This window comes from Haplochromis burtoni, unplaced genomic scaffold (assembly GCF_018398535.1).
Source record: "Haplochromis burtoni strain Fernald_Lab_line unplaced genomic scaffold, NCSU_Asbu1 Contig_886, whole genome shotgun sequence".
Taxonomy (NCBI): Eukaryota; Metazoa; Chordata; class Actinopteri; order Cichliformes; family Cichlidae; genus Haplochromis; species Haplochromis burtoni.
This window is the reverse complement of record NW_024583247.1, coordinates 5836-19144: the sequence shown is the minus strand read 5'-3', so window position 1 is coordinate 19144 and position 13309 is coordinate 5836. Positions and strand designations below refer to the sequence as shown.

General features: G+C 37.9%; 1 protein-coding gene across 4 annotated transcripts; it reads right to left on the bottom strand.

Moving 5' to 3' along the window:
- Positions 1-105: 105 nt before the first annotated feature.
- On the bottom strand, positions 106-13080 carry LOC102302245 (mycbp associated protein). Of its 4 annotated transcripts, none has more exons than XM_042215980.1 (18): positions 12961-13080; positions 11804-11857; positions 11549-11687; positions 11318-11424; positions 11046-11223; positions 10779-10894; positions 10483-10633; positions 10043-10161; positions 7637-7731; positions 5952-6051; positions 5265-5457; positions 4955-5142; positions 4682-4831; positions 3603-3701; positions 3307-3446; positions 3000-3168; positions 672-854; positions 106-315 (listed from the first exon to the last, which is right to left on the bottom strand). In XM_042215980.1, exons 2-18 carry the CDS (start codon positions 11825-11827, stop codon positions 226-228), a joined length of 2241 nt encoding a protein of 746 aa, XP_042071914.1. In that variant the 5' UTR covers positions 11828-11857; positions 12961-13080; the 3' UTR covers positions 106-225. The 4 variants fall into 4 exon arrangements, with proteins under 4 accessions (XP_042071914.1, XP_042071916.1, XP_042071915.1 ...); XM_042215982.1 differs by having other exon boundaries at positions 3006-3168; XM_042215981.1 differs by having other exon boundaries at positions 4682-4828.
- Between the last annotated feature and the right edge of the window lie 229 nt (positions 13081-13309).

The window sequence follows — 13309 nt, the reverse complement described above, 5'->3', positions numbered from 1 at the left end:
CTCAGTGGTACGGTTACCTTACTATCATCCACTGATGGGAGTTACAAAGAGTGAATGAGGCAGGTAAATACAATACATACATAAAAATACTCCAAATCCACTGTGTCAGAGGAATAAAGTTTATTAATTCCACAACAAAATATAGCATGCATCCTCTATAACAGGTTTTATTATATATGCTTGCAAATATTCTCCAAAATGCTGTGACTCCCCTCTCACTTCTTATTAATAATGTGTGTCTTTCACATCTTCCATATTAAGCTCATCCATCAGGTCACACAGGTTGTCCACTAGATCCTCCATCAGAGCATAAACCTGTCAGATAGGTAGAGACACATATTTGGTATGAGGAAGACCAAACAGATTAAAGCAATGGCATAAATTCTAACTACATTTCCTGGGTATGACTCAAGAGTGCTTAAAAATGCAGACTCACACAATTTTTAATCACACAACAGTTTAGTCTTTTCAGCAGACTCTACCTATCGAAATCCCCACTATTCAGAAACACAGGCAGTTTGCAATGCCGTCTAAAACTCCCAAAGTGTTCCAGCCTGGCCTCAGATATATGATGATGTCATCATGGTAATTTTCTCAAACTATGGAAACTCTTGTCAAGTACTGAATTTAAACATCAGTGTGGAGTATTTGAAGTCAATTAAATTACGTGCCTTGCTGTGCAGAAGCCTCGTGTAAACAGGCATCATCTTCACTACATTTGTTTGTTTAGGAGGCGGTTGAAGGATGCTCCCTGACTCATTTTCTTGGTTTTCCAAAGTTCCCTTTATCTTTGTTGTTTTTCCCTGATGCCCTTTTCCTGTTTCCTTTTCTCTTTCCCCCTTCTTTTGTGTGTCCTGTGGAAGATAGAGTTAAAATTAATGAGTGAAAGATATCAGTATTGCTTACAGAGAAATAATATTGTTAGCAAATAATTTAAGAATTTAAAAATTGTTTCTGTAATGTTTCTGGACATAAACTTACGAGGAATTTTCCTATCTAAGCATCATAATATCTCTAGGCAGCTATCAAAATAATTCTTTACACGCAAGGCACAAGGCTTAAAACCAGCACTGCATGGGCATGTTCTTCAAGGAAGCACTGTATTAAAAGCAAATACATTTCTACCGTGAAAATCTCTTCATGGGTTTGGGGACATCAAACTATTGTCAGTGAATACTCTTCATCCTGTTTCTACATCCACAAACATACATGTGGCACACAATTAAAAAATACAATCCACTATATATTGGGATGTTCGTGCAGGCTCCACTTATGCTGAACTGAAAATGCATATTTTATTCAGGAGTCTTTGTCATGGAAAGTGCTGCAAGGCAAAACCAGACAGTAGAAGAGTCTGGATGCTGGGACAACATGAAACAAGAAGCAACAATGGGAAAACACTTGACAAACACAGTGACTTATCTATTTTGTTTCTGAATGCTGCAGTAAAAACAGCCACACCCTACTTTTATGAATTGTACATATATATTAAAAAGTGACATAATAAAAGACAGTACATTTTCATATATATATTTAAGTCAAATTGCTGAATTGCAGAATCTGACATGTTGTCTTTGAAGTACTTTTAACAGAGGATTTAAACGGCTCGAGAGTCACTGTGTTCTGTTTTGCAGACCTATGGAAATGAGGCCATGCAATGAGTTGAAACGGCTTGTCCAGTTCAGAACGACCACCTATTTCATGTCATGTTGTACACTGGATGCCCTGTGCTTTTTGAGTTAATGTATAGCTGCCACAGATGGCTTGGACTCACACCCTGGGCACACAGTTGGTGAGCAGGTGCACATTTTCACACAGTGTTCTGTTACCATGGTACCCTGCGAGTAATAGGCTGCACCTTACCTATGACTCAACCGTCATACAGAGCAGAAAATCACTCAGCAAAATATGTAGTCACACAGACAAAGCCGTGCTTCTAATCTAATACTTGAAAATCTTTGAAGCAGGAAAATGGAGGGGTGAACCATTAGAGGAGAGCTGTGACAGGTTCAAGTCCAGAACTGACACAGCAGTTCATCATCTTTGAACAACACAGTCAATTCAAGTTTCTCAATCACTCAAGCTCATAATTTGTGAATAAGACTGATTATAATGAGGTAGGATGCATTGTGGATAGATGCAAAAATAACAACAACAACAACAAAAACTATCAAATGCATTAGAATTAGTACTGAATAAAATTTTTGCTGAATATCTTAACCAATCTGCCAAAGCACGAATGGCCAGTACCATGTTTTGCTTATCCATTATAATAATCTCTCTAGGGAGCAAAACACTAAATAGAGCCATTTCACATTCTGTATTACTAGTTTTTTAGTGGTAAGACAGAATGTGGATGGAGACCAAATGAATGTACCATAAAGATGCTTCCAGCAGGCAACTATAGAAATGGTTAAAATGTTTTCCTTACTTAAAATTAAGCACTGTAAACCAAACACACATACTATGACACATATAAAAAAGTATTTTAGGAAATTACCCTATAGAACAGAAAACTGCAGGTGTCTGTATTACTGACAACAAGCAGTCAGTAGTAACAACAAAACAGGCATCTGTTGAATGACTGATGAATGAATGAAGAGCTGACAGCTCGCCTGAAGTGGTGAAGGTGACTCATGTTTGTATCAGCTCAAGTAATGTGTCATATCTTACAAAATGACACGTTATTCATGATCCCAAACAAAAACCTTTGAATGAAGGTCATTCAGCCACACACACACACACACACACACACACACACACACACACACACACATACACGATACCTCTAACTTTTGCAATCTCCGGCTGAAATACAATTTTTTCTCACCTCTACTTTTTTGTTAGTTGTTGGTATCTTGTCTTTTTTAAATTTGGATCTCGCTCCATTAGTTTCCTCAATAGCAGCTTCACTGACCTTTATATCACTCTTGATATAAAAGTTAGTGAAATCTATGCTTAATGGCACACTAGTATGCAAAACAAAAAGAAATATATACATATACATGTCTGTGGTCCTGCCAAAGTGCTTGTATTTCCCCAGCATCAGTGATTATAAGTTTATCCTCTTTATCAGGCCATGCTTCTTTCTCTGGAAGGCCCAGCAGGTTCTGCAGCCACATGGCCTCAGCAGTCATTCTGTCCAGCAGTTTTCTCCACAGCTGCCGCCTGCAGGGGGCACCACACACCAATATAAGCTGAAGGGTTGTTGCACAGAGGCAGAGTATAGAACATTGGTATGTGTACAACAGAGAAACACATTAAGAAACTAGTCCTACATTACTACTCAGAAGTTAATGAATTCACCCTAAGGTGCCAGCTGTTAGGGGATGTTTCAGTCCAGAAGGTTCAGAAAGCTGCAAATACAGAGAATTGAGTTGGGCCAGGCCCTCTTCTCTTGTGAGGGAGTCCTGGGATGACTCTTCATCAGGTAGAGACAACACAGCCTTAAATATGTGGTAAGAAAAACAAACACACTAATATGATGTCCTTTATCATCAACAGCATATGAAATCTCACCTATATATATTATAAAAAAGACTAAATATACTGCTTTTCATTGTAGTGTCAGGTTTCATGTCACTACTAGATAATGTGTATACCTGTCGGAGAGTATCAACAGAGTAGTCCCAGGTGCTTCCTTGATCCAGTTTTTGCCACAGTGCCTTCAGGCCCTCCACTGGCTCATCCCGGTACTGCAACTAAAACCATAGAACGTGTTCACCAGTCTGAAGCAGTTTATGTGAGGTGTATGCGCCTGTGCACACAAAAGAAATTACTGCCACAAAACCTGAAGGTTACCACCATCAAGAGTCAACCTTAAAAATTATGGATGTCATCATTTTTATTTATTCTTATGGCAAAGGAAAGAGATCAATATAAAACATGGCCATGTGAAAGGCCCTAAGAAGAACAATCACCATCTGGTAATAACTGACATGACTTAATGAGAAAAGTCTTCTAATATTTCAAATTAGAATAATCTTTAAAAGTAAACATTTTTATCCAAATGACTGCTTACAACTTACTGTCTGTTATTAAACATAATGTCCCATCTCCATTGATAATTATTTTAGGAGGCCATCATGCTCTATATTTACTGGAAAGTCTAATCAGCCTCCTAATTAGCCCAGTTAAAGCTTGGTTTCTATTGTAGTGCTCGGGGAATACAAACCATATTGCATAGTACAGAGGCAACAGTGGCTGGTTCTATATATTAGTGGTTATGATATATTATTAGTTAATGACCTGCCATAAATAATGCAATTACTTGGTGCTGAATGAATAGGGACAAAGACAGAATATAGGATGAGGAGGGGAAGTCATAACAAGCTAATCATACTGTTGCACACACAGTGAATTTTCAAATAGAAGAACACATTAGCCGGTCAGCTCACACTGAATCAGGTGGCGTGACTAAGATTGAGACTGAAATCAATACAAACAAAAACACTCTAAAAGAAAAATGTGTCATGCATTAGTGATACACCCTGCTGCACAATGAGCAATGTGTTTCACACTACGTATCAAAAAAAGGAAAGAGTTAAAAATGTCAAAGTCATCTACTCTCTATGTCTATGCTGAGGTCCTAATATTGATTTGAACTAAAAAAAATTATAATTAAAAAAAGTTTAACTGAGATACACTAAAAATATAGCTTCTTTCTGTGCATATGTCCCACCTTTGGGTTTCTGCTCAGAAACAGTTGCTCTGTAGTGATGTAGAGCTCTGCAGGTGAGCTTGGTCTTTCTGGACTGTGGACCTGGTAGAGCATCTCATAGACAATCGATCGGCAGATCTTTTCCCGAACTACCTTTTCCAGTTTTGTCTGCTTGTCCACAAACAAAAACAGAAAAAAGAGGAAATATTATTTGTGTTAAGAGAAATACCAGTGCTATCTCTTTATTTGTGTTTTTATCTCACTTTCGTGGACTCAGCTGAATAGTAAAACTACCTCTATGAAAAGCCTCTCATCTGCAGTTCTGTCTTGGTACAGAGATATTCCTCTTAAGACAACTTGCATGGAGGCTCCTTGCAGCAGCACAGGATGGGTGCTGAGCTGCCAAATTTCTGTTTTGATGACTGGCTTCTCTGACTTAAATAGAAACTCCACTCGCTGGATCTCACCTGGAAGAATGACACCTACGGGGAACAGAAAGCAACAGGGAAAACAGAAAGCTCGGTTGAGTGATGGGTCAATAGACAAGCGGTGTATGACGTACAAATGTTGGCGGCAGGTGTTCGGATCATGTTTGTGTGGTTACCAGAGGAGGCATTAAAGTAGAAGTGCACTTTCTGTGTTTGCAAACGGAGATTAGGAAAATTGTATGGCTTGGGAAGCTGCTGCCAGCTGTAGAAGATGACGGTGCTGCCCTCATTATGTAGGTCCAGGTGGGATGTGACTATTTCTCCAGTCAGGGCTTCAAAGAATATTGTAGCACTAATTCCTATTTCTCCCTGATAAGTGAGCATTGGAGAAAGAAAAGCAATTAAGTGTTAATTGTCAAAGCTACCAAACAGAATATGTCATTACATTGCATGTTTTTATATACCTGTGCATGTGTTATTTGTGTGCTGAAGATACAATCAGATTTGTGCCAAAGTCGCCTGCAGCCCATGCATTATCATACAAACTGCATTATTAATTAAACATGGTTTTTAAAAGTCAAAACTCATGTAACAACCTATATAAAAAAAGTGGTTATTAAGGGACAATTGTCAACAAAACTGCTGTTTTTCTCATTAAAGTCTAACTGTATAGGGAGGACTATAAGACCCTTAACGCAAGTACTCTACATAAACTGTTTCCATCCTATCAGTATTTGGAGAAGCAAGAAAAGTGGCTTATTCTGGTGAATTTATCAATACAATATACAGACTTTTCAGAAAAAACTGAATAAGCACCTCTTCCTCTCTCTTGCTCACTCTAAGGTAAGGAATTCATTCTGTACCTGCTTTGAGAGAGAGTTTCCAGTCCAGGTAGCAACCTGACCACAGAATCTCAAGGTAGGCACATCTAAGCGAACATCTTCATGCTGTGCCAGTGGATCACTGTAGGAGACAATCACAAAGCAGAATAACTAAGACTACAGTTAATGTAAGTCAGTTATTGCTAAAAAAAATATTTTGTTTGAGGACAACTTAATTCCAGACCAGCATTATGTGCATATACACTTGATATTCAGTCCCACCATTAGCCATTAAAAGGTGAAGATATTTCCTCCTTACATTGTTTGGCTATACTGTAAAATCTCTGTTTGAATTATTTTTAGACAGAACAAAAAAGAATTACACTTTGACAAAATAGGAACTGTAGCAGATGTTATAAACACTGTAATTTTGTAAAAGACGCTGGCAGAGATTAAAAAAAGAAAAGAAAAGAAAAGAATGGTTGAATCAGAAGCGAGACGCAAAAAAAGCTCTTCTGTTCACATAATGAAAGGAGGCATGGGGGAGCTATTTAATCCAGCAATAATTACATAATTATAAAAATACTGATCAATCATAAAGGCCTCATAAAATTTAGTACACTAAATTATTTAGAGGGCAGTTTTTTTAAATTATACAATTTACTTCTTAATATTTGTGAACTCGTAAATATAAAATATAAAATAGAGAATAGAAAATAGAGATGATACAAAATACAAACACTGAAACACTGTTTTATGTTCACTTCTGTCTTGCCTTAATAGTCACCTCACTTCACATTATGAAGACTGACTAAAAACTGTGTGGATACATAGTCTGATGTATGAATTAGCTATGCATACTCTCACAACAGATTCTCATTTCATAAACACTTTACTTCATTTTTGTGCATATCTGTGCACGATATGTCACCTGGTCCTAGGTTCTAGTGAGTGGAGAGCTGTGTCTCTATAGCCAAGGATCTAAACAACATGACCTTTTCTTTTTTGTCCAGCTAGCAAACAGGAAATTGCATCACAACCAAAAACTGAAAACAATATACAACATAATTACATATTACTGACAACTGTTCTGTGTAAATGTAGTCTGGCTGACACCAACTGAGTTGGGTTTCTTAATAACTTCAAATAATGTGATGCACCTTCACCAACACAGCCCTGACCTTCAGTGGGCAGCTTATGAAAGGATATACTCTCAGTCCTTGAGTCGTTCCCCGTGTAAACTATAGGAGTCATTCCCTAAGAAGCCACATTCATACTCTTTTTCTCAATCATGAAATGCAGCTTTGCAGCAAAACAAATCTGACAACATACAGTATTGAAAAGCCAATTACACAATGTGTGTTTGTAATACATGTTATGTAACTTCAATACACTCTGGACAAATGAGTCATGTTACAGTACTGTATTATTGCTTTTCTGCAACACTGTGACAATAACAATACCCAGGCTGATATCAGCTATCCAAGAACCAACCATGGTTGTAATGAAGGTTCTAATAATGAAGTGGTTCCATTATTTACATCAAGGGTTAACACTCATTTAACAGTGACTCAATTACATTTTAGACACAATGAACTCTTAGCACTCTGCAAATAGGGATAGCATTTTGCCTAATTTTGATATTAACAGTAGAAAAATCTGGCCTTTTTCTAAGTATGGAAAACATTTAATTAATCATCAAGCAGCAAAAAGCAGTTATTTCTTACAGGTTCTGCTTGCTCTCCATCTCTTCTTCTTCGTTCTCTAATGAAAGACTGTAGGATGGTTTGCCAGAGCCAATCACTACCAGTTCACTGATGTCCTGTAATAGACAGATAGACAACAGAGTGGTACTTTGGAAGGTAGGGGTTAATTATGTACGATAACTAACGTTCTGGTTCTTGTTACTGACACCCTAAGTTCGTTTCACTCCAACAGATATGGCCAATTATGTCATGTCAGGCAGAGAGGTGACAGTCAGGTGGTGACAAACCCTTCAGCTTTAGAATATCAGGTTTTGTGGAGCACAATGTATGTTGTCATTGACCATACTAGAGGATATATAATTATTTTGCTATTGGTCTTTCTGACCCACACAGAAAGGGCAGAGGACAAACAAAAATTGCTAATGTATTGTTTTCATCCTGGTTAATTTTTTTCCATAGGCTTGGCATTTCTTTCACTCTCTTACCCACATCTCGATTTTTTTCATGCTATCAGAACAAGCCGTTTCTGTTTGCCACAAGGTACTCCAGACCCTAAATCACCTGAGCATCACATTAGCCACCAGCCTGACAGAACACAGTGCAACCATTTTCTCTAATTGTATCGTTGCACAATTGGTGTGCGTGCGAAAGATGGGGGAGGACAATAAAACATAGGGGGAATGTACCAGCTGAGACCATAAATAAATAAATAAATAAATAAATAATTAAAAAGATGTCATTTGAATAAACCTTCCAATATTGAGCACCTGCTACTTTAAGCTAATAAGATTAAATGGGAACTGGCTGTGAAGAGAAGCACATTTTTATTTAGGTGTTTACCCCAGAACCTCCAGCCTGCACTGATGAAGTAATTATAATGCAGAGAGAGAGGTAAGGCATGTTCAGTCCCTTTTCTTGGGTTCTGTTAGTTCACAGGTCTCAATAGTTCTACCCTATGACAGGACACGCTTCAGATTTCATAATCGTACCATTTCTGTGTTTGCATATATGTGAACAACTGTTAGGGTTTATGGAAGGGCCACCCAGCTTAATTAATCTTATTACACGAGTGCACTGAATATATACTTCAATAAAATGTTTCACTGTATATTTGCAATATCAGAACAGTTTTTGCGTGTAGGTGTGCTTATGCCCTCAAAGCTGCAGGCTTATGTGGATTTGAGTGGATGTATGAGTACATGTGCTTGTCAGCCTTGTCCACATACTGCAGTTTGTTCCTTGTTCAGAAAACCAAGGACAGTGTGCCCAATGCTGGATGATCACAAGCTGTTTGTGAAGATAGAGACTGATTATGATGAGCTAGCAGCACCTGCTTGAGACAGAGTGTCCTGAGGGAGTGAGCAGCTTTTCTGAGGATAGAGTTGTCGAATAATGAAGCTTTCTTACAAAAAAAAAAACCAAACTAAATGCAATGATAAACTGTACTATGCATATCAAATTAGTTTCCTACACAGCACATAGTGATATTACTGTCCAAGTCCAACTTTTCAGCTTTTTCTTGCACAGTGTTTAGTGTGACTTGGATTGTGGTTTAGATTTTAGATATAATCAGAGGTTTTCAGGAGTGGGTTCTACAACATCGGTATTGGTGCACAGTATTATACTGGAAAATATGTTGGAGGCAAATAAGGGTACTGCACAAGATCCTATATACTACATATACTATACACTATACTACTATCATGAAGGAACTGTTTGATTTGATAAAGAAAGCTATAAGATGATGACAGAGTGATTTGTCATAAAACATTTTAATGTGGAAATGTGGTATATCTAATTAAGACTACTGGAATTTTGAGGAAATATTTATAGAGAAAAGAGTTCAACAACCAGTTGGGTTGTGTTTGTAGTATAACTAGTCCTAAATCCACCTAAAGTGAATGAGATAGTTGCTGCCTTCAGGAGAACCAGGAAAGTGACTTCTCCCCACACTATATAAATGGTGAGGGGGTAGAAAGTTTCAGTGACATCAAATACCTGGGTCACAACATCACTAAGGATTTGGCAGGGACCATTAACACCTCCCTTCTAGCAAAGAAAGCTCAGCATAGGCTTTTCTTATCGAGAAAGCTTAAAGCTTAAAAAACTGAACTCCCATCCCATATATTAGTGAATTTTTACAGGTACACAACAGAGAGCACTCTGCACTACTGTGTTGCAGTGTGGTACAGCAGCTGCACTGCAGAGACAGCACTGCTGCACTGTTAGCAACATTATCAAAGACTTAGTGCACCCTGGACACAGATCGTCCTCCTCCCATCAGGTAAAAGATACAGGATCATCAGAACATACACTAAATGAGAGAGAAACAGCTTTTTCCCCATAGTTGGGGAAGTCCTCTTCCAGCCTATCCTATAGAGTATTTTGTCTTATTGGTTAAAAGATTTAATCGATATTTTTCATTACTGGCTTGTTTATGTCCATGTCCTGTAAAACCTCCTTAATTAGCTGGCGCTGATGCTGCAAGTACGTGCTCTGGCTCCAAGTTCGTGAAGCTGGCCATATAGTCTCAGCACAAATGATTCCTGGAACAAAAAGATGAATTTCAGTTTTACAGACTGAATTTGCTCATGTGTAGGAGTTTCCTGCTCTCCCAACTGAGCGATCATTCTGCATTTATATGCTTGTTTTGTTTGTTTGTATGCAACCGCTTAACATACATTTTATGACGTGAGGGCTTTCTTTCTCTTATCCCAATCGTAATTATTACAAGAAAACTGTCCTTTCATAAATCTTTTTTTGACTTGGGAAAATGCAATTTCATGCGAATAAACAATGAGAAAAACTGCATCAAAACAGGGGCTAAGGGGTAAAAATTGGAATATAGCATAGGTGTCTGTGATCACCTGATTCCTGGCATATCCTCCGTGGTTGTCCCATCTGTGTGATAGTTTTTTGTCTGCCCCACTCGGTCTGAGTCAGAGTGGCTGTAATACCGCTCATTTCATCTCCATAACGCTGTGGGAGACTCCAAAACTCACTGCCCACACGATAACCCTAGAGAAGTTAAAGAACAGCTTTAGAGATTTTAGTCACTGGAGAACTACCAAAAAAAACCCAACAAAAAAAAAACAAACAAACCCAACAGTCTGATGGATGACTAAAGACAGAGTAGACCGGCAAAAGCAAATATGTGTCATACATATCCTGAGTGGATGAGTGGCATGACTCGGTTTAGAAATTCCCTCTGCTCCTGAGTTTCTCTATAATGGTTGGCTTGATTCATCAGAAGTTTTTCGACTGGCCTATGGAGCAAATCTTGACACCATTGAAAGAGAGACAAGACATTAACGCAGACTTAGGAAATTTGCATTTGCTTCTAATGAGAGATTTGTGGGTAAAAGCTCTAATAATGATGCACAGTTTATCTCTTTTCGGTGCAGGCTGTTGTAGTCTCTAATCAGCTCACCAGATAAGAAGTCCTGCTGTTGTCTTCGATGTCTCACATGTTTGTCCCAATTCTGTAAGGCATTACCCTGGATGTTTCTTTGGCTTGAAAGAGTTTCTGTTTCTACAGCATCCGAGGGACTCCTTTCTTTGGCCTCACATAGAGGATCTCCTAGGGAATTTGGTATTCGCTTCACCAGCTGGTTGGCAATGGGAAAGGTTAGTAACACAGTGAAGTCAAAGAATTACAGTTGTATTTGTTCATCTACAGAAACTGGAACATTTAAAAAATACCTCTGTCTCCCCTTTAGCCTCTAGATAACTTCTGTAATCCTCTAAGCTACCCAGGATGGTGTGTGGAAGAATCATCCCGTGCTCATCAAACCGAACCCCCATTGATCCTGAGTGGAAAGGACAGGGACAAAAAAAAGAAAAGTTGCATATCACAAACAGGATATATTTAACTTAATCTAATATCCAACATAATAATCCATTTGTCCATGAGAGCAAAAGAAAACAACTGACCTCTGAAGTCGAGAAGGTGGCAGTCAGAATCCAAATTCTCTTGCTTCCTAGCTCTCATTTCATCATCTGCTGATGTTTTACTTACACGTGCCATAAGCTCTTGTTTCTGATGGCTCTTTGGTATCTTCAGCATACAAAGCTGTAGTCATAATATACCAAGTTAAACATTCAAGTGGCATCAAGGAGAATTTAGATTAAAACAAAAGTTTTGCTAATGAACTGTTAATACTGTCTATATTGATGAAGTAAATTTACTTTATTGAGCTTCTGTGGATACATGGTAAGAGTCCCGTTGCAGCTTCTTGGTCCCTGAGAAGAGGAAATTAGAAACGAGGTGTTATGACACTGTGTTTTCTGGCTAATTTAACAGGCAAATTAAAATGTGCCATGTTTTATTGTGATTCCACAACTGAAGGCTTTAAAATGTAAAAACAGATTGTACTTCACCGTACATAAAGTCCAATGCTCACATGTACACATGCTGATACAAAGAGTGCCTTGGAACACTGACATGGTTATGCAATACTGCTAATTTGTCCTTATCCAACAGTTCCTTGTTATAGTTTCCATGGCCACAACAATAATTAGTTTCTGGCTTTTCTAAGTATTTTCTTCCTTTTTTCCAATTCTTCTGATCACAGGTTCAATACAGTTTTCAAACTGCTTTTGATGAGAACCAAAAGATGGCCTTGTCCTTTGAGGAAAGAATCTGCTGCAGTGCTTTTACACATGTTTGGAAACCAAAAGTTACTGATGCTGACACATATTCTGACTGAGATTTTGTGTTTTTATCTCTCTAATTTAAAGCTTTACATGACTTTATATTGCTCCTTTGTATTAGTCTAGATCCAATTAAAATCAAGTACACAAATATAAGACATAATAAAGAAATACTATGGTTTATGTTTATCCTGGCTGAAATCTCACTGGTAAATCACAACCTTACCAACAAAAGGGGAAAAAACAGGTCGAAAAAAGTTAACAGACCGTAGTTGAGAATTATTTATCTGTACTTAATTGTAATCCTAGTTTAGTTTGGATCTGCTCTCTATGTGTCGAAGCTAGGTTTTTTTGATTTTACAGAACTGCACAGGAATGCAGGGGAGACGTGTGCGAGAACAACAGTAAACTATTTCATTGACTTTGTTTATCTGTATTATTTTTACAAAAGTAAAAAGTCTACGTATTTCCTCCGCCACAGTACCGAAAGGTACATGTAGCTACATACATATGATAAACTATCCACAATCACCAGTGAAACCACTGACAGGTGGAGAAGTCAAACAGCGACACAAATTTAGCTTGACATAATAGAAAAGAGGAAGAAGCAGACAGAGGTGAATGACTGATACAGAGGGGTTGTAGGTCACCCGAATAACTTCAAGTTCTTAACTCTTTCTTCGGTAACTTACCGCAGCTCATTTCCCCTTTTATACAGTAGCGCTAGAGAGGCAATGTAGCATTAGCAAAGCTAAAGCTCCAGTTTGGTGTACAGTAACCATGGCAACAGACGCCCTAACTTATGTTGCGCAACGAGTCGCTACACAGACACGAGAAAGCAAACTATTAGAGTTATATTTAATATTAGTGGAGGGAATAGAAGTTTTTTTCCCTTTATCTTACTATATTATTTACTGATCTATTCAGATTTTTTTTAAAAAAATGTTTAACCTACGTATTGTTTTTAATTTTCTCTACACCTTTTATTGTATTCCCATTCCTTATTTTATTTAACTATATTTTGTGTTTTAATTAATTAAA